This window comes from Panthera onca, chromosome A2 (assembly GCF_046562875.1).
Source record: "Panthera onca isolate mPanOnc1 chromosome A2, mPanOnc1 haplotype 2, whole genome shotgun sequence".
Taxonomy (NCBI): domain Eukaryota; kingdom Metazoa; phylum Chordata; class Mammalia; order Carnivora; family Felidae; genus Panthera; species Panthera onca.
This window is the reverse complement of record NC_138340.1, coordinates 146,067,246-146,092,656: the sequence shown is the minus strand read 5'-3', so window position 1 is coordinate 146,092,656 and position 25,411 is coordinate 146,067,246. Positions and strand designations below refer to the sequence as shown.

At 46.9% G+C, this 25,411-nt stretch overlaps 1 protein-coding gene across 1 annotated transcript; it reads right to left on the bottom strand.

Moving 5' to 3' along the window:
* Positions 1-84: 84 nt before the first annotated feature.
* CPA2 (carboxypeptidase A2) lies at positions 85-21,641 on the bottom strand. Its single transcript, XM_060633126.3, has 11 exons — positions 21,577-21,641; positions 19,590-19,671; positions 18,781-18,915; positions 17,895-17,990; positions 16,037-16,138; positions 13,634-13,732; positions 12,174-12,284; positions 10,956-11,046; positions 9,187-9,386; positions 6,792-6,876; positions 85-319 (listed from the first exon to the last, which is right to left on the bottom strand). The coding sequence occupies exons 1-11, from the start codon at positions 21,639-21,641 to the stop codon at positions 132-134; spliced, it is 1,254 nt and encodes a 417-aa protein (XP_060489109.2). The 3' UTR covers positions 85-131.
* Positions 21,642-25,411: the final 3,770 nt, after the last annotated feature.

Below are 25,411 nucleotides of genomic sequence, written 5' to 3'. Positions count from 1 at the left end.
GGCTTACTATGTTTTAGGGCAACATAAATCAAAGAAATAGTGCTCCTAGATCAGGATTGGAAAAAGGAATAATCACAACCCAACTTTGCTTTAAACCAAAGAACTTTTAATGGTGTTTATTCCCCAGAGCCCTAATAGGGGTGGTCTCGCACATGCTCCATGATGGTCTTCAAGCCAAGCCAGGTCTCTTCGGCTGTAGGCAAGATCTGATTGGCTGGCAGGAGGAAGCCATATCGACCTGTGTCCCTCAGTTCAAAGGCAAATGAGTATTTGATGCCATAGTCATATGACCAGTCAATGCTTCCTCCACTGGCTTGGTCTGAAGGGCAAATGAGAATAAAGTTTGGTTATGCTATTCCCGCTGGCCTCTCCAGCTATCAACCTCCATGTTAAGTTTCACCATTACCAAAGATAAGTCAGACCCCTATCTTCATGGACCTTGAAAGCAGAGATAGCTTTGTAGGGGATCACACTTATGAAAAATTACAAGATTAATCTGAAAAGCAAAAAGTTACTTAAATGGACGCTATACTTAGCCTTCCTTTGGCATTTTTAGGAGCCTCTGGCTTCATCTACCCATTTGGAATCCTGCCTGCTCTCCTCATTGGCATCTTCTACACCTTAAGGAGGCCACACCATCACTTCCTTCTTTAGATGAGTGCTAGGTGTAGACATTATTTTCTCTTATGGGACAGGAGGGATTACAAATAGAGTAAGAGATTTGGCCCCTGCCCTCCCTCAGGGAACTTTCAGCGTAAGGGTGGAGGGAGTTTTATTCTGATACCAAATAATATGCCCAGCACCCATATGTGATGGGTTACATCAATAAAGTGATGTGCACCTGTGTAACACGTGGCCGCTGACGTGATAGATGACGAAGGAAGGTGGCATTAGCCTACAAAGACTTAATGGCAATCATGACTCAGAAGATCTGAGCGATGGATGAGCTCTGAAGCTCCTCCCAGGGAAGGTAGGTAGAGGTCAAATGGAAGAAACGGATGGGAGAGATGGAAGAAGTCACCTAGCCCCTAAGAATGAGGCTAGACAGGGGCTCCTGGGTGGCTCAGTCAGTTAAGTGTCCGACTCTTACCTTCAGCTCAGGTCATGATCTCACGGTTCATGGGTTCAAGCCATGCGTCCTGGGATTCTCTCTTTCCCTCTCTCTGCTCCTCCCCGTGCGCGCACACACACACACACACACACACTCTCTCTCTCTCTCTCTCTCTCTCTCTCTCCCAAAATAAATATATAAAAAATGGTTTTAAATTAAAAAGAAATGGGGCTGGACAGACAGGGAGACCAGGGCGTTGTACCAGGGAGAAGTAGAATTAGTGGTTACTGTGTGAACTAACACTATAAACACCTGTGATTTGTGCCTTGGCCTTCACCCAAATGGTTGCCGACTTGCACTAAATCCCCCAGGGTACCAAAATTACTAACTGATGCTACGTGACCCAGCCTATCCCACTAAGAGGCCCACAGTGGACGGAACCCTGGCTGCAGACTGCATCCTGATTCTGCAGATCATTCGCTGGGGGACCTATGGCACTTACCTCTCTGACTCCCAAAGGCTTCATCTGCCAAACAGGTATAATATTACAGTACTTGTCTCACAGTGAGAAATGCAGTGGGATAATATTATGTGTCTGACTCCAACACCTGTTGAGCACCTACTAACTGTGTTAGGTACTACGCTAAATTGGTTGATTTAACCCCCACATGGGTCACAAGGTAGATACTAGTATTATTCCCATTTTCCAAGCGAGGAAACCGAGGTTCTGAGAAATTAAGTGAGGGAGCTGGGATAAAGTATGCAGAAGAAGCGTTCGATAAATTTCCGTTGTGACTGGAACCATCATCGTGAATAAATGACTACGATCCTATCAAAAAATCTGGACCACATTAAAGAGACGAGGTACCCGCAGGGGAGTAATCCCCCAGGAAACTAACCAGCAACATGTATATAATGCCTTAACGCTAGTGAACACTTTCATTCCACATTCTATCTTTTGAGCTTCTCAACAAGCTCTTCTTGTCTTGAGCTTCTCAACAAGCTTCTTCACAGAAGAACAAAAAAGATAAATACATAAAAAGGGAGAATGAGTGGCCTGCCCGCGATCACCTGGTTTCAAAGTGGCAGAACTAGGACTCAAAACCAGGCCTCTCCCCCCAGGGTCTGGGTTTTTCACCAACTACCTCTCTAAGAAAGAACTCAAGTAACAACACCTATTGTGGTGCAGCTTCTCAGAGCCCTTTCCAGGTGAGAAACTACCCAGGAAATGTCTCACCCACCACAGAAGTCCAGCCACCTCGTGGGTGGAGTGAAGCAGGTGTTCAGCCCAGAGCTACATACCAATCTGGGGCAGGAGGCAAAAGTACTTAATTGAGCCTTGTTCTTAGAGGCAGTGCTTGTCCAAGCTGGAATGAGGCCAGAATCAACGAAAACAGAGTCAGCTCTGGGCAAAGACACAGCCAGAACTTGCCTGACCATTAATGGTCAGGCTCCAAAAGATCAGACAGCAAACGCTATGCTTGTCTGATACTTGCTCATTTATGGGGCACCTGGATGGCTAAGTCAATTGAGCATCTGACTGCGGCTCAGATCTTGATCTCCCGGTTCATGAGTTCGAGTCCCACCTCGGGCTCACTGCTGTCAGCACAGAGCCCACTTTGAATCCTCTGTCCTCCTCTGCCCCCACCCCCCGCTTGTGCACACACACTCTCTCTCCTTTTCAAAAACGGTTAAACATTTAAAAAGAAAAAAAGGAAATATCTGGGGACACCAGGGTGGCTCAGTCGGTTAATGTCCAGCTCTCGATTTCGTCTCGGGGCGTGATCTGACGGTTTGGGCCCCGCATCAAGCTCTGTGCTGACAGAGTGGAGCCGGCTTCAGATTCTCTCCTCTCTCACTCTCCGATAAACTTTTTAAAAATAGAAATATCTGTAACCTTACCAAGAAAAGCACAAAAAACCTCAGGCTTCCAAGATCTACCTCCCTTGTACACACCGCAGATAAGAAAGGTGAAAAACTAGACTCCTTGTAATAAAATGGTTGAGATCCCATGTGGGGGGACACATGATGCCATTTTGCTGACATTCTGAACTCCAGCCTCCACTCAGAGGCTGCCAAACAGAGAAAACGTGCATTCCTCAGCCTTAAGTGGCCATGATGGCCTTCCTCCCCAGTGCCACCAGTCGGAGAGCTCTGCTTTTTGGAGGTGCCTCTGCCAAAGGAGAGGACAATTCCACATGGAACGTGATTTAAAAGGTCATGATTTAACAGGACAACTGTAGGGGTACCTCGGCAGCTCAGTCGGTTAAGCATCCAACTCTTAATCTCGGCTCAGGTCATGATCTCAGTTCATGAGATCGAGCCCACATCAGGCTCTGCACGGACAGCGTGGAGCCTGTTTGGGATTCTCTCTCTCTCCCCCTCTCTCTCTGTCCCTCCCCTGCTCATGCTCTCTCTCTCTCAAAATGAATAAACTTAAAAAAAAAAAAAAAAAAAAGTCTGGGCAACTGGAAGCAGATCAGTCTTCCCAGAGAATAGCCTAAAACAATATGTAACAATAACTCCAAATCTGTTCATTCAACATTTGACTTGCTAATCTTGCCTTAGGAATATACACCAAAGAGATCATTTAGAAGAAAAACAAGTTTGTACCAACATGTAGTAGCACCATTTAGCAGACAATACAAAGGCCCAATAACCAGGATACAGCAATGTAATGGAATAACAAGTACCTAGAGTGGAAATACATGAAACTATACAGGAAACAACGTTAACTGAAAAAAACTGGACACAAAATAGAATATAGATGTTGATTACAACTAGATACATTTGTGTTCACTGACAAAATTACTGATGAAATTGAAAGAAAATATGATGATTATTGCCATTTCTTTTTTCTATGAAGCCTTTTATCCTTAAATTTTTTTTTAACATTTATTTATTTTTGAGACAGGGAGAGACAGCATGAACGGGGGAGGGTCAGAAAGAGAGGGAGACACAGAATCTGAAACAGGCTCCAGGCTCTGAGCTGTCAGCACAGAGCCTGACGCGGGGCTCGAACTCGCGGACCACGAGATCATGACCTGAGCCGAAGTCGGATGCTTAACCAACTGAGCCACTCAGGCACCCCATTATGAAGTCTTTTAAATGTATCATCATAGCAAAAAAATAGAAAAGAAAAACCACCAACTGGAAAAAAAAAAACTTTCATGATCAGTAGTTTCTGGATTTCCATCAATTGTTCTAGATATGGTAAGTCAACTATTCCTCCTCCGCTCTCCAAGACTCCCATTGAGAAACCCATGACTAACAAATGTGCCTTCCCTTGGATTCCCACCACCCCCCTCCTACAAATGGAGCCGTGCTGGTGCCTCGAGCATGCTTGCACACTTGCTCCTCCTAGTCAAGCCTGATCTACCCACCTCTGCTGGACCCCTCTTGCCCCTCTTCTCCTCCACTTGGGAACGGCACTGCCTTGGTCACTTCTCCTCTCTCCCGTATCTCCCACCTCTCCCTCTCTATTGGTCCTCTTCCCACAGTCAGTAAGTTAGGCTCTCATCTCAAAAACGAAGCCTTCCATTCCTCTCTCTTTCCATTCTCATCTCAGATCCTCCAAAGAGCAGTCTACTCACCGGACCTCCGCTCTCCCCCACCCCATGTACTCCTCCCCTGACCCTCACCACGCTTAGGAAACTGCTTTGGTTAAGGCCACCAATAAGCTAGTGATGAAAGTCCAAAGGGGGAGCCTGGGTGGCTCAGTCGGTTAAGCTTCCGACCCATGGTTTCAGCTCAGGTCACGACCGCGCAACTCCTGAGTTCGAGCCCCACAACCCGGCTCTGCACTGACGGTGCAAAGTCTGCTTGGGATTCTCTGTCCCCCACCCCCGCTCTCTGCCCCTTCCCCACTCATGCTCTCTCTCTCTGGCTCTCTCGAAAAAACAAATAAGTAAACATTTCAAAAAAAAAAAAAATCCAACGGTAAATGTTCTGTCCTTGTCAGAGTTGACCTTTCTGTAGCCTTTCGTCATGGTTAACCACTGCCTCCTTTCCAACAACTGCTCCTTCCCTGGTTTCCGAAACACAAGCTTCCCGGCCCCTCTGCCCAGGCCCACTGTGTGTCCCTCCCTCACTAACCCCTTCTGTTGTCCGACATCTTGCTCCCCTCCTCCATCCAGGGCTCTTCCCTCTCAAGTGATCTCCTTGCTCTCCTGTTCCAACCATCCTCTCCGCGTCAACGACTCTTAAGCCTCTCTCCAGAATCCCAGCGCCACGTAGCCCAAAGCCTACAGGACATCCCCACTTGAAAACGCTACAGTTCTCTCAACCTCAACTTGCCCGGATCTAATGACCCCTCGGTGAGAAGCTCTCCCCTCTAATGAACGACAAAAGCCTTTTGGTTTTACCTGCTTAATGTCCGCCTTCCACCCTCACTGGCACTACACTAGCGTGGACCACCATTTCTCCCTGAACAATTCCTACTCTTCCTGCGGGATGTTTGTACTTCCAGCCCACCACACTCACACTCCGTCCTCCACACTGCTGCTGGTTGTGTCTTCCCTGAAGCACGAAGCCTCAGCGCACTCACTGCCGGATGAAAACTCTCCAAAGGCTTTGAGAACCCTCTGGGTTAAAACCTAAACTTACCATGGCACGCAAAAACCTGAGCGCCCCGCTCCCCTTGTTCCCACTTTTATCCCAAATCTCCTTGTGGGTCACAGAGCCCATTCTGCACGTCCTCACCTCCATGCCTGTGCCCCATCCCTTTCTCCTCCCCCGGCCATCTGGTGAGCTGCCATCAAAATCCTGTCCTCCTCCCGTATGTGGCTTTTCCTGATTCTGCCACTGTCCAAGCCTTCCAGCTGTCTACCACTTATGACCTACTGCTGCACACAGCACACTGAAGCTCGTTTGTCTTCCTGTTCGTCTCCCACACTAAACAATGAGTTCTCTATGTCTGTAGTACTTGGCGCAATGATGCGCACACAGTAGATGCTTAATAAATGCGTGTTGAGCAGAGGGCGTGCCTGTAAGAGACATTTGCTTCCAAAGGATCCACGGGCACGGGAGCACTGGGAGGCTCCTGAGCGTTCGACTGTGGGGTCCTGAGTTTCTGGGTCTGTCCCTAAGGAAGCGGGGGATTCCTCTGGGGGACTCAGAATCTGGACGGGTGCGTTAGGCTTTCCCACAGCACTGCAGTTTCCTGTTTCTATCCCAGTGCACCGTGGGAGAAGGGAGTCTCAGAACGCCCGCCAGCAGGCTCCCCAGCTTTACTCCTGACGCTGCCGGTATTTCTGACTTATCCTCCCCTCTGGCTCCCCAAACGGTACCTGCACAAAGGACTGCGATAGAGGCCATCCACTAAAATATCGGGGTCCTTTTAAAAAGTCGCACCCATTCTGTCCCCACACCCTGTCCACACCACCATCCCTCTTAGCCAAGAAAGGGATAATTAATAAAAGTGGTAACGTAAGACCACGTCTTGACAAAAGCTTATTTTTCGGCCACAAGATTCCACACGATGACAGCGAGCTGTAAGGATCAGGACGAACAGAGAGGAACGTACGTAACTCAGATATTTAAGAAGTTCTCTGTTCCAGATATCATCTAATAAGTATCCCATGGGAGGGACCTAGCCTCACAGAGGGAAACTGGGCAACGCCGGGTGCCACGCATGAAGACCTCTCCATTTCACATCAGGGCATTGCAAGGCTCTGGCCCAAAACCACATCGTACCGGCCATCGTACCTGGGTCATTTGTGAAAACACATCAGATACTTACAGATGACTGAGCAGATAGGTCCCACTTTGTACTTGGTGCCATGCAGGCTTGTCAGAGACCGGGTAGCCTTTTGGGCCACTTCATTCTAGAGTGAGAGAACCGAGGAAAGGTGGATGGATAACACTTGTCGCTTGAAGAACGGATGCCCAATAGCAGAATGTGGCACGAGGCAGTCTGATTAACTGGACTCCAGTTGACTTAGGCTTAAGCACCATGCCCTTTCGTTCCGGCCATTTTCACGGACAAGCGAGCACTAGCTCACTTCTGTTGGCTTGGAAAATACAACACGAAGACCTTCACTGTGTATGTGTTCTTCCAGGTGTTTGCAACAGCTACACCAGGGTCATTATTTTGCCACCAGCTGTCCTTGCTCAGGGGTGTGGATGGGAATAGGGTGGGAGTGAGGGGCTAAAGAAAATACGTACTGACCCCAGGATGTACCCGGGAAGTGGATTTTTTTTTTTTTTTTTTTACTAGATCCCTACGTTGGCTTCCTTCCCTATGATTGTCTCTTTTTCCAAGAAGTAGAGCTCAGCAAAATAGTTTCCATTATTTGAGGGTTCCAATTTTGACTGATTGAGGCTTTACTGTCCTTGCTAGGGATAAATGTAAGGTCTTGAACTTGGGTCCAGGAAAACAACCGTACAATTACCAGATGGGGGAAACCTGGCTCGGCAGAATCCTCAGAGAGCCTGGGGGTTTCAGTTGTCAACAAGCCCAACGTGAGTCAACGGCACGATGCTACTGCCAAAAAACTAACGTGACCCTCAACTGTTTAAGCAGAAGTGCACGGTCTGGATGAGGGCAGTGATGGTCATGCTCTGCTCTGTGCTGGTTAACCCACGACACAAGTTTTACACTCACTTCTGGGAGCTACCCTTGAAGAACACGCACAAACCAAGGCATGTTGGGAGAAAAGCAACCAGAATGGTGAGGGAACTTGGGACCATGGTATGAGTGCTTGAGGGAACAGCAGGTATGTAGTAGGGATATGGAAAAACCTAGGAAAAGCAGGTTATCACTCTTCAAGTAATTAACGGATTTGCTTCTTTTCAAAGGGAAACAAACTTGCTCTATGGAGCAAGGTGATAAACCAGGACTGGCAGGTAAAAACCATTAAGGAGAAGGATTTGGGTCTCCATAAGAAGAACTCAAACAATCAATTATAGGGGCGCCTGGGTGGCGCAGTCGGTTAAGCGTCCGACTTCAGCCAGGTCACGATCTCGCGGTCCGTGAGTTCGGGCCCCGCGTCAGGCTCTGGGCTGATGGCTCGGAGCCTGGAGCCTGTTTCCGATTCTGTGTCTCCCTCTCTCTCTGCCCCTCCCCCGTTCATGCTCTGTCTCTCTCTGTCCCAAAAATAAATAAAAAACGTTGGGAAAAAATTTAAAAAAAAAAAAACAATCAATTATACCCCAACATGGAATAGAATCCCTTGGAGGCAGAAAACTGTCCAAACACAGGCTGGCAGAGATGTGAGCACCCAGTTTGGATAATTTAAGGTCATCTGGGTCCACGAAAAGTACCTTTTAGGTTCTTTTCAATCCTAAGGTTCTCTCTGATTTGACCTTGAGTGGTAATACTCACCATCAAAACCCTGAAAATTGCCCTACAGGGCTAACGTCCAACTGACGAGATGAGAGATACGCCTGAATTGGAATAATTTATTCCATTTCTGCCAGGAGCTGCTGTCAATAATGCATTTGAAAGTAAACTGACCAAAAAGTCCCATCTCAGGGTTTACCTCTAACACATGGGTCTCGAAAACCAAGCCTAAAAGCCAAATTGGGAATATCTGCACATTCTCTTCAGCTGGAGATAGCTCTTGCTGAATTATAAGTAGCCCCCGAGATGTCACCATCTGACTTAAGGCCACCACCATTTTGCTCATTCCGAAACAGGAGAGATGATGGAAGGTAGCAGGTTAGGCAGGCTGAGTGTTTTATGCCCAACGTCACACATCGGCACAGCATGATAACCGGTCATAGAGCCGAAAGCACCAGGAAGGTATGAGGCACAGAGCTGGGCGACAGTATTCCCTGGCATACAACAGCATCTGACTACAGAGCTAAGAGCCTCGGGTCCAAATTCAAGTGGGTTATTTCCTAAGCAACAGAGAGCACATCCTGGAAATTTATGGTCAAATTTAGGCTCCTGCTCGTCTGGATTAAGGTAACAGGAATCTCATGAATTCTATTTCCCAAAGAAACTTAATTTAGGAAAGTCCACAACCAGTCTTTCAAACATCTGCCAGTATCTCAAACTTCTCAGCAGTTGGACCTATTCATTTGTAACCTGTCACTAGTACACCCCCATCTCAGTACCTGACTGTACGACTGACACTTGTCCACACAATGGACCTTCGTGGCTGAGCTGAAATGAAGTTTCAGAAACTTACCAGCTCATCAAAGTTATCAGGCTTGGTACATGTATACCCATAGGGGAACATCAGCAGCTGAGAATAGCTGTGGAGGGTAATGAAGGCCTTGATTCTCCCATGGCTCTTGATGAAGTTCACTATGGATTTCACTTCAACTTCACAGGTAGCCTGGGGTCCACGGTAGGAATCAGAGCAAGGGTTGTTGCTGGCTCCAGGTCCTGATGGGATGCAGAAGAAGCCCAGTAGAAACAGTGAGCTTTAAGGAGACACCATGTGGATACATTTACCATGCATCACTAAATTCTTCCTCTGGAAATCAGACCAAGGTTGTCCATGCACTACACCGAGTTGCTGTCTAAGGGCACAGGGGAGGCCAAACTGAAGTGATTCTGGACACATCTCTCTTCTTTAGAAATATGGTTCCTCTATATGGCAGAAAGAGCTATCAAATTAGATCATCTCCTCTCTGTGGGAGTCGCTGGAAGAAAAGCTAGATTTAACATTATAGATGGAATTCCTGCCTTGGGTGGGAGTTGAGCAAGCTCTTTTCTGGGATTGCTTCCAATTCTTAGCGTCCAAGAGTAGAAGATTCTATGCATCTGTACTTCTAAATCACAAAGCCACAAATGCAAGGAACCCTGACACCCTTTTTGCGGTGAGGAAATCACTACACTTGACGACAACGAGGCCACCTTTGGCCTTGATTTTCTCAGCAACTAGAGTTACTCGTGACCACCAAAGTGGTCCACTATGACCTGGCCAGGGCTCTGAATGCTAGAAAAACTCCGAGGGGCTGGGTAGGGGCTGGGACTCCCCAGGGTCTCTAAAGGATATAAACAAAGTATAAATACAACCTGTCACTTTATCTCAAGATTAGTTAATAAGAACAATAACATTTGGGGGGGGTGGGGAGCCTGACGTTGAATTCCTGGGCATTGCGCGGTATTTTAGATCGTACGCTTTGATTTTTTTTTCCTACGCTAAAAAAACTATTGTAAAAGCGATGAATGAAGTTGCCACTCATCCACATCCTGTCACAATTCCCTAGTGGGTCCTTTCTTGGTTCAATAATTCTCATTAGTTCATTCGTCTGACAAATATTTAGTGATCGCCTAAATCATGCCAGACCTGTACTACGTATTAGGGATAGTACGATGAAAAAGACAGTTCCTAACCTCACTGTTACCAGGCCTAATGAGAAAAATACAAACAAATTTCAATTCTGTAATTAGAGAAACACAGGGGTTTTAACTGGTCCCTACAAGCATAAAGGAGCCCCCCAACCAGCCTGCCAAAAAATTAGAGCCACGAGTCAACGAGACCAGAGCAGCAAGCCAGCATTTTCCCTCTGAATCTGTTTTTGAAAATCAATTTCCTAATCCTATTTGTACTTCTTTTTAGTTTTATTTCTCGAAACATCCAGAGATGATGTAATGCTTCTCCTCTGAGTAGATCCTAACCCCCTCTAGTGGTTGGTCTGGAGCTTCCTGAGGCCTCCCGCCATTGTGCCGAGTCTCGCTCTGAAAACTCAGAAGCGAAGCCGAGCTGGGCTACAGCTTGTGGGAAAACTAAGATGTGAGACAAAATATATTAAATGCTGCTCAGAGATCTGGGACAGCGCTGCGCGCCTGTGAAGGGAATGTACTTAAGTGTTTTTTAAATGGGTTTTTAAATGGCTTCAATCCTGAATGGGCTTAGCAGGCTGACGACACTGCACAACCATGCAAAATAGCCAGTTGGGCCAGACAACTTCGGACCATCCCTGGGGGGCAAGGCCCGGCGCTCACCTCCAAACCCTGCATCCCAATTCCGGTTAAGATCAACACCAACACAGGGGCTTCCGGGTACCCTGGACCGACTCTTCCGCCACATACGATTCTTTAAAATCCAACCGAAAGAGAACACAGAAAAAAAGAAGGACCGTCACTCAGCCTGATGAGAAGGTCCCTTTAGAATTCTGTTAATTTCCCTTGCTTCCTCCCGGGAAGGTCCCTTTGGAATGACGCTAATTTCCCTTGCCCACAAAGGTGGCGAATAGTCCTCCTCCAGGGTTCTGCCAGGAGCTTCTTGGTCATTTCACTGAGACGAGAAATAATCCCCATCTCTTCAAGTCAATACCTGCCAAACCGTTTTCCATAGAATACCAGTTCTCTTAACAATAACAGAAAATAAAAACAACAATAAACAAAGCGGGGAGAGAGCAAGGGTTCTGTGATGGAATCTTTCAGGAAAATATAGAGCTAAATTGGCTAATTTACTTCAGCACTTCTAGGCTTTTTGTTTTTTTTGTTTTTTTTTAACACTTTCATGTTTTCTACGATGCTCCAGGAGGGGGATACAGTAGGCGGTACTTCCCAAACTTGACCGTGGAACTCTCTATTCATAGGGTATCTGAGTACTAGTATTTGTACGAGTTCTTTTTAAACGCCCGTTGGAAAACACTACCGTACTCGGCTCCCTCCAAAAATAAACTTGAAGCTCTGATTCACTCTGAATATATGTGGGGTCACAGTTGCCACAACGGTGTTTTGTAATGAGACTTTAAATGAAAAAAGAAAAGAAACTACGTTACTCCTTTTAGTGATATTACAGAGGATTTCTTCTACAGATTGTAAGTAACATGCCGAATGCATTGTACTGCCTACCCAAATCCTACTGCGATCTAATTGTCAGCAGGTAACATCCGCCTCCTCTTTTCTATCAATCCCACCACAAAAAACGCAGAGAGAATCGGAACAAATCTCCTAGGTGACTCACTGTGAACGCTGAGCTCTAATAGCCCAGCCTAACCGCTGAAATGGGCTCTGACCGCAGCAATACGTAAAGACATCATGTGCTGGAATAAGGTGATTATAAACGCCACTATGTGCCTCCATCCAGGGCCACTACCGAGAAATTAGTCATTCCACTTTTGCTAAATCACGAACAGAAAGATTACGTTTGTTTGTTAAAGTCCTACGCATCTCCATCAACTCTTATTGAAGAAGAAAAAGGTCGAGGCTTACTTTGGTTTGAGAGAACACATATCCATCGGGGTTTGTAACCGGCAGCAGGAAGATATCCATCGTGTCCAAAATGGAAGTGATGGAGACATCAGTTCCATAACCAGAGGCAATCTGAGCAGAGACAACAAATATGTCAATCTCACACTCCCCTTTCACCAGGGAACAAGGGATGGAATAGTAAGACAATGTGGTTTTTTTTCAAACATGAACCAGATACCATGACCACGGTCATGACCATGACCAGATACTGCCGGTCAATGAGAGCCTGCCAGGACTACAGTCCGGTCTCCTGCAACGCTCCTGTGTTCAATACGTCAATGTCTATACTTTTATCTCTAGTCAGGATAATTTACTTATATGAACTAAAACGCAGATATCACCTATCCATTCTCTCTCAAAAGCAGAATTCTTTCTGTTCATTCTGGGAAAGCACTTCGCAATGGCGTTGTATGGCTTACAGGGGAGCTAAGAACCAAAGAAATGTTTTTCAGTTTTTTCTTCGTCGTCACATAGGCAGGCTTTCCAAAAGTACTCATGACAAACAACAGATTACTTAAATGCGTAGAGACTTTTCTGAAGATACAGAGAACCGGTTAAATTCCATTTGGGGAATTAAATTTCTACTTGCCATCAATTGCAGTAGGGCTGGAGTTTCTGCTGGATTAAAATTTATTCATTTCCTGTGCTCAGCCATCCTAAGGCATTATTATTCAACTGTTAAATATCCATTTCATAATACCCTAAAGGTAACTGCATTTTAATTGAAGGGAAAAATGTATCAGTCGGTATGCACGTGGTTGCACATGCTTGAATGATCTGATGTGGATTGATTTCTTTTGCTCATGAATTAACATTCTGATTTATAGCGTGTCATTTTTGAATTACTTAAGCAATACCAGACTAGGTCACACCCAGCCCGGTGTCCTGACTCTAATTCCAACGAACATGTGGAAGAAAGGTATTGCCACACTCCGACTTCAAAACCTGATGTGGAAACTTTTCAGAAAAACCCAAAAACCCTTAGCTAATTTCACTTTGGATCCGTAGGCCAGAGTAAACTCTTCTGGCACCCATTTCTATTTTCCATCTGAGCCCCTTTGGTGATTTTGTAGATTTCTAGCACAAAGTCCCTCAGCCCTCACGGCTCCAGGCAGCGAAGCAATTTTTCTCTAGTCTGTTCTTATGCTGAAATCTGACTCCTGGGGTCCTTATACTTACCACCCTCTCAATCTCTTCTGGCGGTGTCTGTTAACCGAGCACACAGTGGCCAGCAGGCCCAGGGACAGTGCAATACAGAAATACGAAAAAAGGTTGAATGGGCCTGCTTCCTGCCAGTACGACAAGAGAAAGCCTCCCCGAGAGCATCAGCGTTGGCCGTTCGGATCACAAAGACTGTTGTGTGTTTGGGTGGGGCCTAACCCAGAAAGTCAAAATAATCGAGGAATTTTAGGAAAAACGACCTTATTTGCTGTCCACAGCGCAGTAGCTTGGGTAACCCACTCGCGAGCATGGATCCCGGCGTCTAACCAGATGGCCGGCTTGTCTCCTCCGGTGCTGAACTGTGAAGACAAGCGTAGAAACGTGAACAGCTCCACCTCTGCGGGCTCCTGTCCCCCCTCTTTTCCCCCAGGGGCCTTGTCTGTCCCTCGTTCTGTACTTGATGTGATCGAGAGAGAAGGAGGAGGTGTAGACAGTGATGTTGTCAACTAACTCTTCCCATTTCACGTGATTTTCCTGGCCCCGTGCTTTTACCATAAGTTTAAATGCAAGCTAACAAGAGGGCGTGGACTTTCTTTTTGATGTTTGTAAAAAAAATCGTTGCGGGTAACGTAATGACATGAAAACACAGGTTCATCATTTGGGGTAAATTTTCTAAAACAGGTTACAGACTAGTGCGATGCCATTTTGATTCTCTCGAAAGGCCAGTTCACGCATGTCTATATACGTATGCACACAACCATCTGAAAAAAGGAAGAGGGGGAAGAAGAGAGAACACAGACATAGCAAGATACACAACAAAATATTAACACCGATCACCCCGTAGTTGTGGAATTAGGAACATGGGGATGCTTTTCCTTTTTTGTTTCTGTTTTCCAACTTGTGCACCGATTGTGTTATTTCTGTGATAAAAATGCTTGGGATAACCTTTCGAGTCCTTCATAGAAGCAGAATAGGTAGTAGGCTCTGGAGGTGTTTTCCAGAGTTTAAATTTTATGACCTAAGGGTCTCAGTTTTATTTGGAAGAGTGGCTTTGTCAATTGGATCAGTAAATGGGAAGGAAAAGAGGATGGTTGTTTGCACCATCAACTTCTGTCTCTGTGCTGCATTCTAAACATAGCAGATAAGGTAAATGAGAAATGCAAATCCTTGCTAAAAATTACATTTCATGGGCTTTGAGAGTTTTAGTTGAAAGGGTTTCATATCTTTTCCTCCAAAGAGCTCAATTGTAAAAAGCGGACCTTTCAAAAAAACACAGAACATTCTCAACCACGAACCACCCTAGATAAGAGAAGGCCAGGACAATCCAAGGGGGAGAAGAATCTGGGATTTCCTGGCCCAATGGTAGCAGTAACACAGAAAAGGAAATTTTTTTTAAAGAAGGTAGTAAATATTAGCAAATGTACCACGGTGTCATAAAATAGGCAAACCACTCCTCTCAAGCCTGCTTTGGGAGAAACACTCTGGAGAAATCCATCTGTCCCAATGAGTCCCTTGGTTCTCAGCCATAACATTTCCAAATTTAGTAGGGAGTTGTGACATTATCTTTCTGTTTTTCTTTCCCTCTCTCTCTCTCTTTCACAAACTCTTTCTAGGAAACTCGGAAATAAATTTCATTCTTTCTGGGCAAAGTGCAAAAGCTTGAAACTATCAGCACTAAGACTGTCAGAGGTTACAGGCTGGAGTAAAACCCTAACCCTTTTCAACTAGCACCAAGAAAGAAAGGAAGGAAGGGAGGGAGGGAGGAAGGGAGGAAGGAAGGAAGGAGGGAAGAAGAGAAGGAAGGAAGGAAGGGAGGAAGGAAGGAAGGAAGGAAGGAAGGAAGGAAGGAAAGAAGGAAGGAAAAGAAAAGCCTTCGTTTTCTGGGCATTTGCCTGCGCAGTTAAGTTGCCCTGTCATTCTCCTGCTCGCTGCAGGAACGCTTCTGTTTTTTAAATGCAGCTCAGGCAAGTACTTGGCGCTTTTTTTCTTTGTAAATCTCTTACTTTAAAAATGAGAGAGAAAAGAAAAAGAGAAGAGAAACAAGGTACAGAACTCCTACCTTGATTAATTACAGAATACCTCCCCCATCCTCCCCTGCTCACCCCAAGGCGGCACCCCTACGTCCATCCCCTCTCGCCCCCCCCCCCCACTCACCCTGGGGCCCACACCACCTTCTCCAAAGCCCCCCCCTCATCGCGGGGCCCGCACCGCCACCCCCAACCTTCCCTCACTCTGGGGCCCTCGTCATTTCCTCCACCACCCCCTCTCACCCTGGGACCCTCGTCACCTCCTCCATCCGCCCCCCCTCGCCCTGGGGCCCGCACCGCCTCCCCCTTCCTCCGTTCCTATTGGCGCGTTCGCCTCTGGTTCCCGGCGAGTGAATCTATCAAGATGAGAGCATTAATTCACTCCTGCAGACCTGCGTCAGCTTGCGCAGGAAAGAGAGAAAAGAAACAGAAAGGGGGGGCGGGGGTTGTGGGGAGCTGGATACTCAAAACCAGCAAGGACCGGTTAGGAGGGGGGAAAAAGGGGGAAAGGGAAAAAAAAAAAAAAAAAAAAAAAGGGACCCGCTCTGCAGGCAGAGCCAGGACTGACGGCCCGCCTGGGAGGAGCGGGATTCTAGAAGCCTCTCGGGAGGAAAACCCACAGCTGCACCTGTGTACCTTGAGCACGTTCATGGGCCGCTTTTCGAAAGAATGGCCAATGTTCACTTTGCTCACTAGACCGGGGTGCTCGGCAACGATGTTATCCATTGCTTGGGAAATCTGCAGTGTTTAAGATGAACAAACAGACATTTGCAAATGAATGACGTGACGCCCCCGTGAGCGACTTTTCCCCCCTCCTCCACTCCCACTCCCTCCGGGCCCCGGAGAGGGCCGCGCGGCCGACGCCGCAGGATGGGGGACGCGGGGAGCGGAGGGGAGAGATGATGAGTCACCGGGCGTCTGCAGGGGCCGGCGAGGGGGGGGAGCCATTTTGTGGCAGCGGAGGCGGCTCGTTCCAGTTTTGTGCTTCCGACAAAATGGCCCTTGTCTGGCTTGCCCGAGGCCGTCCCCCGCCCAGCCCTGCGGGGCAGCGTCCCCCGCTCGCTCTCCCGGCGGAGGGCCGCGACTACCAGGGGCACCCGCAGAAAGGTGGCTTTGCGGGCAGCGGGGCGGGTGCAGGCCAGGGGCGCCGGCCCGTGAGGCGCGTCCGCCGCCGGCTACCTCCGGCCCTTCTTGGCGAGGCTGATGGAAACGCTGCGCCGCTGCGTCCGGGGCTGGGCGTGAGACGTGTCCGGACAGTGACCGGCAGGCAAAACAGCCCCTCCAGGGGCCGCTGCCGGCACCTGCTGTCCGCGGGACACGGACGCCGGTGTGCGAGGCCCGGGCAGCGCGCGGGAGCGCCTCGCTTGCTCCGTTCCCTTTTCCCCTCGCTCTCCCCAGTGGTTCGCAGTCCCTTGTCCGAAAGCCGTCGGGGCCTTGCGTATTTCACATAAAGAATCGTGGCGGCGCTTCGTCGGGGCCTTGCGTATTTCAAATAAAGAATCGTGGCGGCGCTTCGTTTTGGGGTTTTAATTTCAGAAGGGTCGTGGGAAGAGTATGTTGCACATGATGCACGTGGCCTGGCTCCGTGTTCGAACACGTTCGTGCTGCCGGCGGTGAAACAAATGAGTAGCAAGGCAGTTCAGGGCAGAGTTTGTCCCCAGATGCGTTTAGGTCGGGTCAGCTTTTGCCACCGGATAAATCAGGGGGGGACGATTGATTTCAGGGTTCTTGGCATTTAGAATTGGTGATTTAGGGGACGAGTTCCTACCAGATCTCTCCCCTGCCCTGGCTCTTTCCTATTCCCCCGCCTCTCCCTGTTCCCCTCCAACCCCACCTCCCCACCTCACCCCCACCCCGTCTTGTCACCCCCTCCCCTCCATTCCCCCACTCCAAATCATTTAGTGCAAATAGACCCCCTGTGGACCCTGAGAAAAGCTCAGTGTCACAAAGAGGCAAGTGCAGTGCGGCCCTGCCCAGGTGTCCAGGGGGCAGCTTGTGACCCAGCTGGAGGAAAGGGGGCATTCTTCACGCCAACAGAAAAGACAGCAGAGACCTCACAAGCCTCTGCTTCTATGAGGTCTGGGCACATTCATCAGGCTGGGAGACCCCACCCTCGGCTGGCAGGCAGAGGTGTCTGTCTTCATCAATTCCAGCCATGAAGCACAACTCTCAGGTGGCTTCCTGGGTAGCACAGGTCAGAAATTGGCCAAGGGGCCTTGAGGGGAGAGGCTCATCAGCATGAGCGGCTGTGTGCTCCCTGAAGACTCTCCTAGACGGTTCCAACTAATGGAATGGCTCCTGGAATGGGTATGTGGGCTTCAGGTCCTGCCTTAAGGCAGGGACACTGATACTGGCTGTGAAATCCCAGAGAAAATTGGAGAAGTTAGGAAATAGTAGGAGAATACTTGCCATTAAATCACCAGGCCGAAGCAAAAGCCTTGTCATCAGAGGAGAAAATGGCCCATTGCTCTGATACTCATTTTGAAACACCTACCTCTTCCAGAGTATGATAAGCCTCAAAGTTGAAGTTGCCATTCCGTTCTCTTCTCTGATTGAGTAACATCTCTTCGTTCTCTTTGTCCAACAGAACCTAAGATAAAACCAGTCGCACTTCTGATTAGCTTATAGCCATGCATTTGCATCTACAGTTGTGAAGGAAATGCTAAGACCCCGGTCCTCAGTCCAAGCATCCTCTTCTGGTCCTCCAGGCTCTGGGGTCACGCCTTTCCCCCTTTCTGAGAGCACCCTGAAAGGGGAGGAGGCATTAACGGGACTTTGGGGCCAGCCAGATGCTGAAAATATAGGATGACAGTCCTGTGGTTGCCTTTCTGGGAACCCAGGGCCCGAGTTAACCCCCAATTAAAAACTAAATGAGGGGCGCCTGGGTGGCTCAGTCAGTTAGGCATTCAACTCTTGATTTTGGCTCAGGTCCTGAACTCACAGTTCCTGGGTTTGAGCCCCACGTCGGGCTCCGCATTTACAGTGCGGATCCTGCTTGGGATTCTCTCTCTCCCTCTCTCTCTGCGCTTCCCCCATTCGTGCGCACACGATCAATCTCTCTAAATAAATAAATAAACTTAAATGAGTGACGTTTTACTTTTATTTACTTCAGCTAACATGCTTTGGTTTGCGCTCTGTGTTTCATGCCAGGGACTCTCTTTTGCCCTTTCCCTCAAATTTTGTTTTTATTACCATATCCTACTCATGCCAAATGCAGACAGGAGAGGGACAGTGCCTCCCTACCCACTCTGCAGGGTAGCCCCGATGGCAGGAAGGCCCTTGTGGCACCCACAGGTCCTTTCCCTGGCAGAGGGTATTCAAGGAGAAAAAAGCATGGACCTTCAGTTCATGTGGACCAGCAAGGTCTGTGGAATAAATACCTGAACATCTTCAATCATGATGGAATAAGCAATTCCCTGGGATTCCAAGAAGACTTTGACCGCCTGGACGCTGACAAAGGGAACTCGGACATGGGCTGTCTCCCCTGGGATGGTTGGTGATTTCCAGAAATCAAGCTGGAAGGGGTAAAAGGCCAAGGCAATACATGGGTCATTCCAGGGAAATGGACAGCTCAGCATGGATAGATTTCCAGAAATCAATTTGTATCCATTTTGCCTCCAGCCCACAAGACTAGAATCATTATGGAATCACTGTGATATGGCAAGAGGGTCTTTTTTTTAAATATCCAAGCATGAACATATGTGTTATATTGTTTTTCCCCCCCTGTGGTTAGATATTAAAACTGACAGAAGGCAAAGATTATTTAAAACTATGGCAGTTTTTTTTAACAGTTGACATTCAAGTGATCCAATTCATTTCATAACAGAACATTAATACCGTAAATTATCGGAGGAGGGAAATAACGCATTAAAGCTGTTCGGCAATTTTTCGAAGTAACTTTCACATTTGATCTCTCTTTTCAGTCGTACAATAAACCTCTGAGATAGAAGAATGGCATGTTTATATCCTCATTATACTGAACGGGATCATGAGACACAGGGAAGGCAGGTGACTTGCCCGATGTCGCAGACTTGAAACTGGAGCCTGGGTTTTCCACACCCCGGCTCCAGAAGTTAACATTTCACACCATGTCAAAGATGAGCCACAGTCCAAAGTAAGAGATCCAGTCATCATGTCTAACTGTGCAGTAGTCATGTGGCAAAACAGAAACTCCCTGTAGGACAGATACCTGAAGGTGTTCTTCAGCCTCCAATTCCACCAGATGTCTTATTTGTTCTTCGTTCCTTGGTACGACCTCGAGAACCTGGTCCCTAAGGATATTAACCAGACATGACCTTAAAAGCAAACCCTGGACACCGTTTCCTGTTGCGTTACGCCTGCTGTTAGTCTCCGCACATAGGAAGGAGTTTAATGAAGCGGTTAATAATCTCTTTGACAATCGAGAAACTAATAAATGGTATACTGACCCATATCCCCAGAATGAGGAGCTTACTTCCCCTGAGGAAATGGTATCTAGATAATAATTAAGAGGTGTACCTACTCCTAGCAGGAAGCTTGCCATTAAAGTTACCTTTCCTTTAGCTAATGATTATTTCTAAAATAACACCTGCTGGTCATAAAGCGATAGCTTTGAAAACTCTTTCTGCCTCTCAGAAATGAGGTTGGGGCTTTTTTTTTTTTTTTAAGTGGAATAATTAGTTTGGTGCTTGTGAGAGAAATCGAATTCACATCTGGGTAGACCTAGGACGTTTTTGTTGTCGTCATTAACTGAAATGTATCAGAGTGCCGTCTCCAAAGCCCATTCATGTGACCCAAACTTGGGGTGTGCCAAAGACAATTAGGACGCTGAAAAATCATGGAGTGCTTCTCACTCCGTGCACCCATCCACACTTTATCCTTGATAAAGGATATCAAGGACACCTTGGCAGGAAAGAGAAGTTGGAAAACAAGCCAACGCATATCCTTAGAAAAGAAATTTGGGAGTAGATCTGGATTTGTATAGCCCTTCCTCAGTGGTAGCAGTTTGCCTTCTACCGCTTTCTCCAAGTAGGCTGCCTTCCTGAGTCACTGCCCTGAGCATTTGTGCAGTGGGGAAAGGGTTGGTATAGAGCCCTATACAAGGACCAGAACCCAGGTCTTCTGAAACCAAGTGCCGTGCAAACTTCCAGTGAACGCTAGCAAAATAAGTAACAGACTGTGAGATCTTCAAGGCTCTTCTGCCTCCAGGTATCCACCTGCCACATGATCTGAAAATTCTTCCATTTGAGTCTCATTCCTTTTGGTTAGTGCAGAGACGCCCAGGAGTCCTCTTTTATAAGGGGAAGGTACTGAGCAAAGTACTGCTTTGGGCTAATGTTTACTGGTCTGTGTTTTGAGGAAGAGTAACCCTTTGAGTTTCTCCGCACGTTAAAAAAGAAAAGTGGGGAGGAGTTTGATGATCAAAAAAATGGGTAAACGTACCAACCTAGATCCCTTCTTATAGATTTACAATGCATATGAATTTAGTAAAAGTCACTAGAAATCCTATAGTTTGTTAAACCCTCTGATTCCCAAATTTATTTGACCACCCACTTCTTTGGGTCAAATTTATTTGACCACTTCCTTAACTCCCTGGAACACTCTCCAAGAAATGCTGCCTAAAACCTTTCATAGAATCTTGGAACCAATACACTTGGGAGCAAAGGTGAATCCTACAAAGCCGTGAGAGTTGGATTTGGGCTGAAATCTGCAGCGCCGGTTCTCCGACTTCATGAGGTTCCATAGCTGGGGGCACTCGGTCTGAAGGGCAGATATGGAGGATGGAGCCCAGAATGGCTGGGAGGAGGTCGTAGGAGAGTAACCCATCACTTACTGAGTGAGATGCGCCAAGACAGTAGGCCAAACAGCTTGATTTTCACTGATGTCTACCATCCCTACCTTCTGATCATCAAGGGATGTGAGTAAATACAGAGAGAAAAAGGTATATGTGTTCAGATTTCACTTTTTTTCCTTTAAATGTCGTTCATCTCTGTTTTTTTGTTTTTTGTTTTTTTTGTTTTGGTTTTTTTTTTTTTTTTTGGTCACTCATTTCTGTTATTCCCACTATCCCCTCTCCAAATCTAAGAGGACTTCTCTGAAACTGCTGAACACTTACACCTTTTTATTCTGCCACCATCCAGTGAGACTCTGTGAATCAGGCAACAAAGTTCAAAGAGGCGTCAGAAGACATAACTTACCCCACAAATGTTTCTCGACAGTAGATATGCCCAAAAAGGGCACCAAAAACCAAGATCAACTTCATGGTCGAGGGTCTTCCCAGAGTCCAGAATTCAGTGTCATTCCTGAACTTTATTTATAGGGCCCATGGCTGAGGCTGATCTGTAAGCAGTCTAAGAACTCAAGTGAATGCCCACATGTTAAAATTCCCACCTGCATGTCAAATTCTCAAGGTCGTAAACACCCACCTGAGTGATATCACCAATTCGTACATTTTCCATTCCCACCATGAGATAACAAATTTTGATGGAAAGAAAACAAAATTGCTAGAGCATTCCAAGGGCAAGTCATGTATTTATGATTTAGAACATAAAGTGCCACCAACTCTGACCAGTGATAGAAGCCAGATTAGTAGACCTGAGGTTAAAGTCCTTTCTGGGTCTCTGACTAAAAAACAAAACAAAACAAAACACCAAAAACCAAATAACAAAAAAGGGCACAGCATTTAGACTAATTATTCAGGCATCCTGTCTATCACATTCCATTAGTTTGCTCATTTGTTTATTTTTATAATGTTTACCCTGAAATACTGCAACCATTCAGTCCACATCTGCTGAATCTCCCTGTAGAGGTGGCCCATTCCCATCCTTACTCTATATTAAAACAAAACAGAAGGCCTTTTAATATTCAATTTTGGACTCTTTCTAAAGTGATCCATCAGCATTTGTACCAAATTGATGTCCTTGTTTCTGTGCTTTTTCCCAAAATGAAAATGTCTTTCTGATTATGACAATGAAAGTGCTTGTTATAGAAAGTTTGGGTAAAAAAGTGTGTTTTATTTAATCACCCATGGTTCCTCCACCCAGTGAAAATCATTTGGTGTATACCTTTCCAAATTTTGTTCTATGTTTTAGAGCTTTCCCTTGAAGATTAGATGATGCCATACATTCTGATTTTTAAGCAAATGTTTTTTTGTTTGTTTTTTAATGTGTATTTATTTATTTTGAGAGGGAGAGAGCATGAGCAGGGGAGGGGCAAAGAGAGACAGAGAGAGAGACAGAATCCCAAGCAAGCTCCAAGCTGACAGTGCAGAGTCCCACACAGGGCTCAATCCCACAAACCACAAGATCATGACCTGAGCTGAAGCCAAGAGTCAGACACTCAACCTACTGAGCCACCCAGGTGCCCCTGAGCAAAGGGTTTTTTAAACAAAGGTGATCTTCCCTTGTCTATAAACGTAATTCTTCATTAATCTGACTTTGTTCTTCATTGCAAAAGAAAAAGAACTACCTATTTTTAGGAATCATACTTTATTGCATTTAATCATTCACACACATTATGTTCAGCCCAGCAAGAATACGCCACAAAAAAGACACAAGGAATATTTCATCTGTCCTCTGCATCATTGCTGGGTTAGAATTCTCAAGTACCTGCTTGAAGGGGAAAGCTCTGTGTGTGTGTGTGTGTGTGTGTGTGTGTGTGTGTGTGTAGTGTGTGTCTGGTTTCAGAAACTCCTGGATTAACATGTTTTCTCATTCTCTTGGGTGGCAGGGAGAAGACAGAAACCAAGAAATGGAGGCCATCATTCATCCTCACATGCCCAGCACCTACCAAGTAAACAGTAGTCATAGAAATTGAAATGAATATACTTGGAAAATCAATAAAAGCTTCTTGGAAAAATGGGGTCTGAGCCGAATGAGTCTTTCTTTTTTTTACGTTTATTTATTTATTTTTGACAGAGAGAGAGAATCCCAAGCAGGCTCTGTGCAGCCCAGAGCCGAACACGGGACTCGATCTCACAAACTGCGAGATCGTGACCTGGGCCAAAATTAGGAGTTGGCCGTTTAATGGACTGAGCCGGCCAGGTGCCCCTGAGCTAAGTGAGTCTTAAGGCAGGATTTCCTGAGGGGGACCTGGGGGGGAGGGAAACATGAGAAAGGTACAGAACTGGAGAACACACGGCAGACAGTTGGGCCTAGCAGGGCACCGCTTGGGCAGATGTGCCCCTGGGCATGGTGAGAAAGGTAAAATATGAGAAGAAAATATGAGAAGAGCCGATAGTAAGGACCTCACAGTCCAAGAGAAGGAGTTTACACCTGAGGAAAGGGAGCTATGGAGAGCGGCAGGAGGTTGCTGAGCCAGTAAGTGATTGAGGAAGGCAGTCCTAAGAATGATGACTCTTGCGGGATGGGCTGCAGGGCAGGGACACTTTAAGCAGAGAGCCAAGTAAGGAGCTTCCTGGAACAATCCAGATTGCAAGTGACGTGCCTGGACTAGGTGGTGGTGGCGGAGGGAATGTGTGAGATGGGCTCCAAGATATTGCAGGGGGGAGTACCCCGGGTCCGTGGTGAGTGACTGGAGCCTGACCAGATGGGAGAAGTCGGGGACAGGATGCCTTCCGGCGGGTGTTAAAAGAGGGGCGGGTCACGATCTCCACGCTGCCTCCCCAAAGCTCGGCACCCACGTGTCACACTGTGAAGTCCCACCTTAAGGATTTGTGTTATCACCCTTACAGCACGCTTTCGAACAAAGAGGACTTTTGGCTGGGGAGTACTACCCAATGAACTGAATTCACTATGTCAGAGACTTGCGAGTTCTCTCCTCTTCCTGAAAAGGTTATTGGAAATGAACCTAGGGGCACCTGGGTGTCTCCGTCGGTTAAGCATCCAGCTCTTGGTTTCGGCTCACGTCATGATCTCACAGTTTGGGGGTTCCATTCCAACGTGGGCTCTGTGCTGACAGCCTGGAGCCTGCTTGGGATTCTGTCTCTCTCTCTTTGCCCCACCCCCCCGCCAAAAAATAAATAAGCATTTTGAGAGAGAGAGAGAGTGGGAGAGGGGCAGAGAGAAAGGGAGACACAGAATCTGAAACAGGCTCCAGGCTCTGAGCTGTCAGCACAGAGACCGATGCAGGGCTCGAACCCAGAAACTGCGAGATCATGACCTGAGCCGAAGTCATATGCTCAACCCACTGAGCCACCCAGGCACCCCCCAAAAATGTCTTTTAAACAGGAAGTGAGCCTACAGCTGCAGTAGGCATCCGAGAGAAGCCCGGACCCCACACTCCTGAGCCTCAAGAGTGAGAGAGAATTCGAGGCCGATGCCTGAGATGAGCAGAATGAACATTGCCTGGAACGGACAAAAACAGTAATTTTAAAAAACAAATAGAAATCAGAGAAGGAGAAAACACAAACCTCAGTTGGAGGCCGTAACGAAAACTCCAGAAAACACTGTTTATGTCTCTCTGTCACTGACAATGGAACCAGATTTTTAGCAGAACAGAGCACCATCCTTTCCACTGCCTCATCGTTCTGGAAGCTGGATTAAACTGGATAAAATCTCTTTTTAGATAGCCGTATTGAGATATCCTTGACCTACAATAAGCTACATATATTTAAAATACGCCACTCGGTAAGTTTTGACACGTGTATGCACCCAAGAAACCCTCACCACAAGCCACATCATAAACGTATCCATCAGCCCCAATAAAGCCCATTTTTGAGAATCACTGAGAAAATCTCCAACCGGAAAGAGATCATCGGAGCCCCCTCGCTCTGCAGATGAGGAAATGAGGCACCAGGGAGGAGGCGGTCCACGCAAAGCCCCCGATGAGGGCTGATGAGAGGTGGAGCAGGTACCAGGAGCTCCGTCCTCGCTCTGCGGGTCACTGCTCTGACACTGGCCTGTCCCGTTATCCCAAGTAATTCTTCTCTGCTCTAGGAAAAGACCGTTTGAGACCAAATGCTTCTTTATCAATCTATCAGTGGGGAAGCTGTAATTTAGAAAGAGAAAGATGATAGCTCTCTTTAGAAAAGGGCTCTAATGGCATGTTACTTTCTATTAAGGATGATGTTAG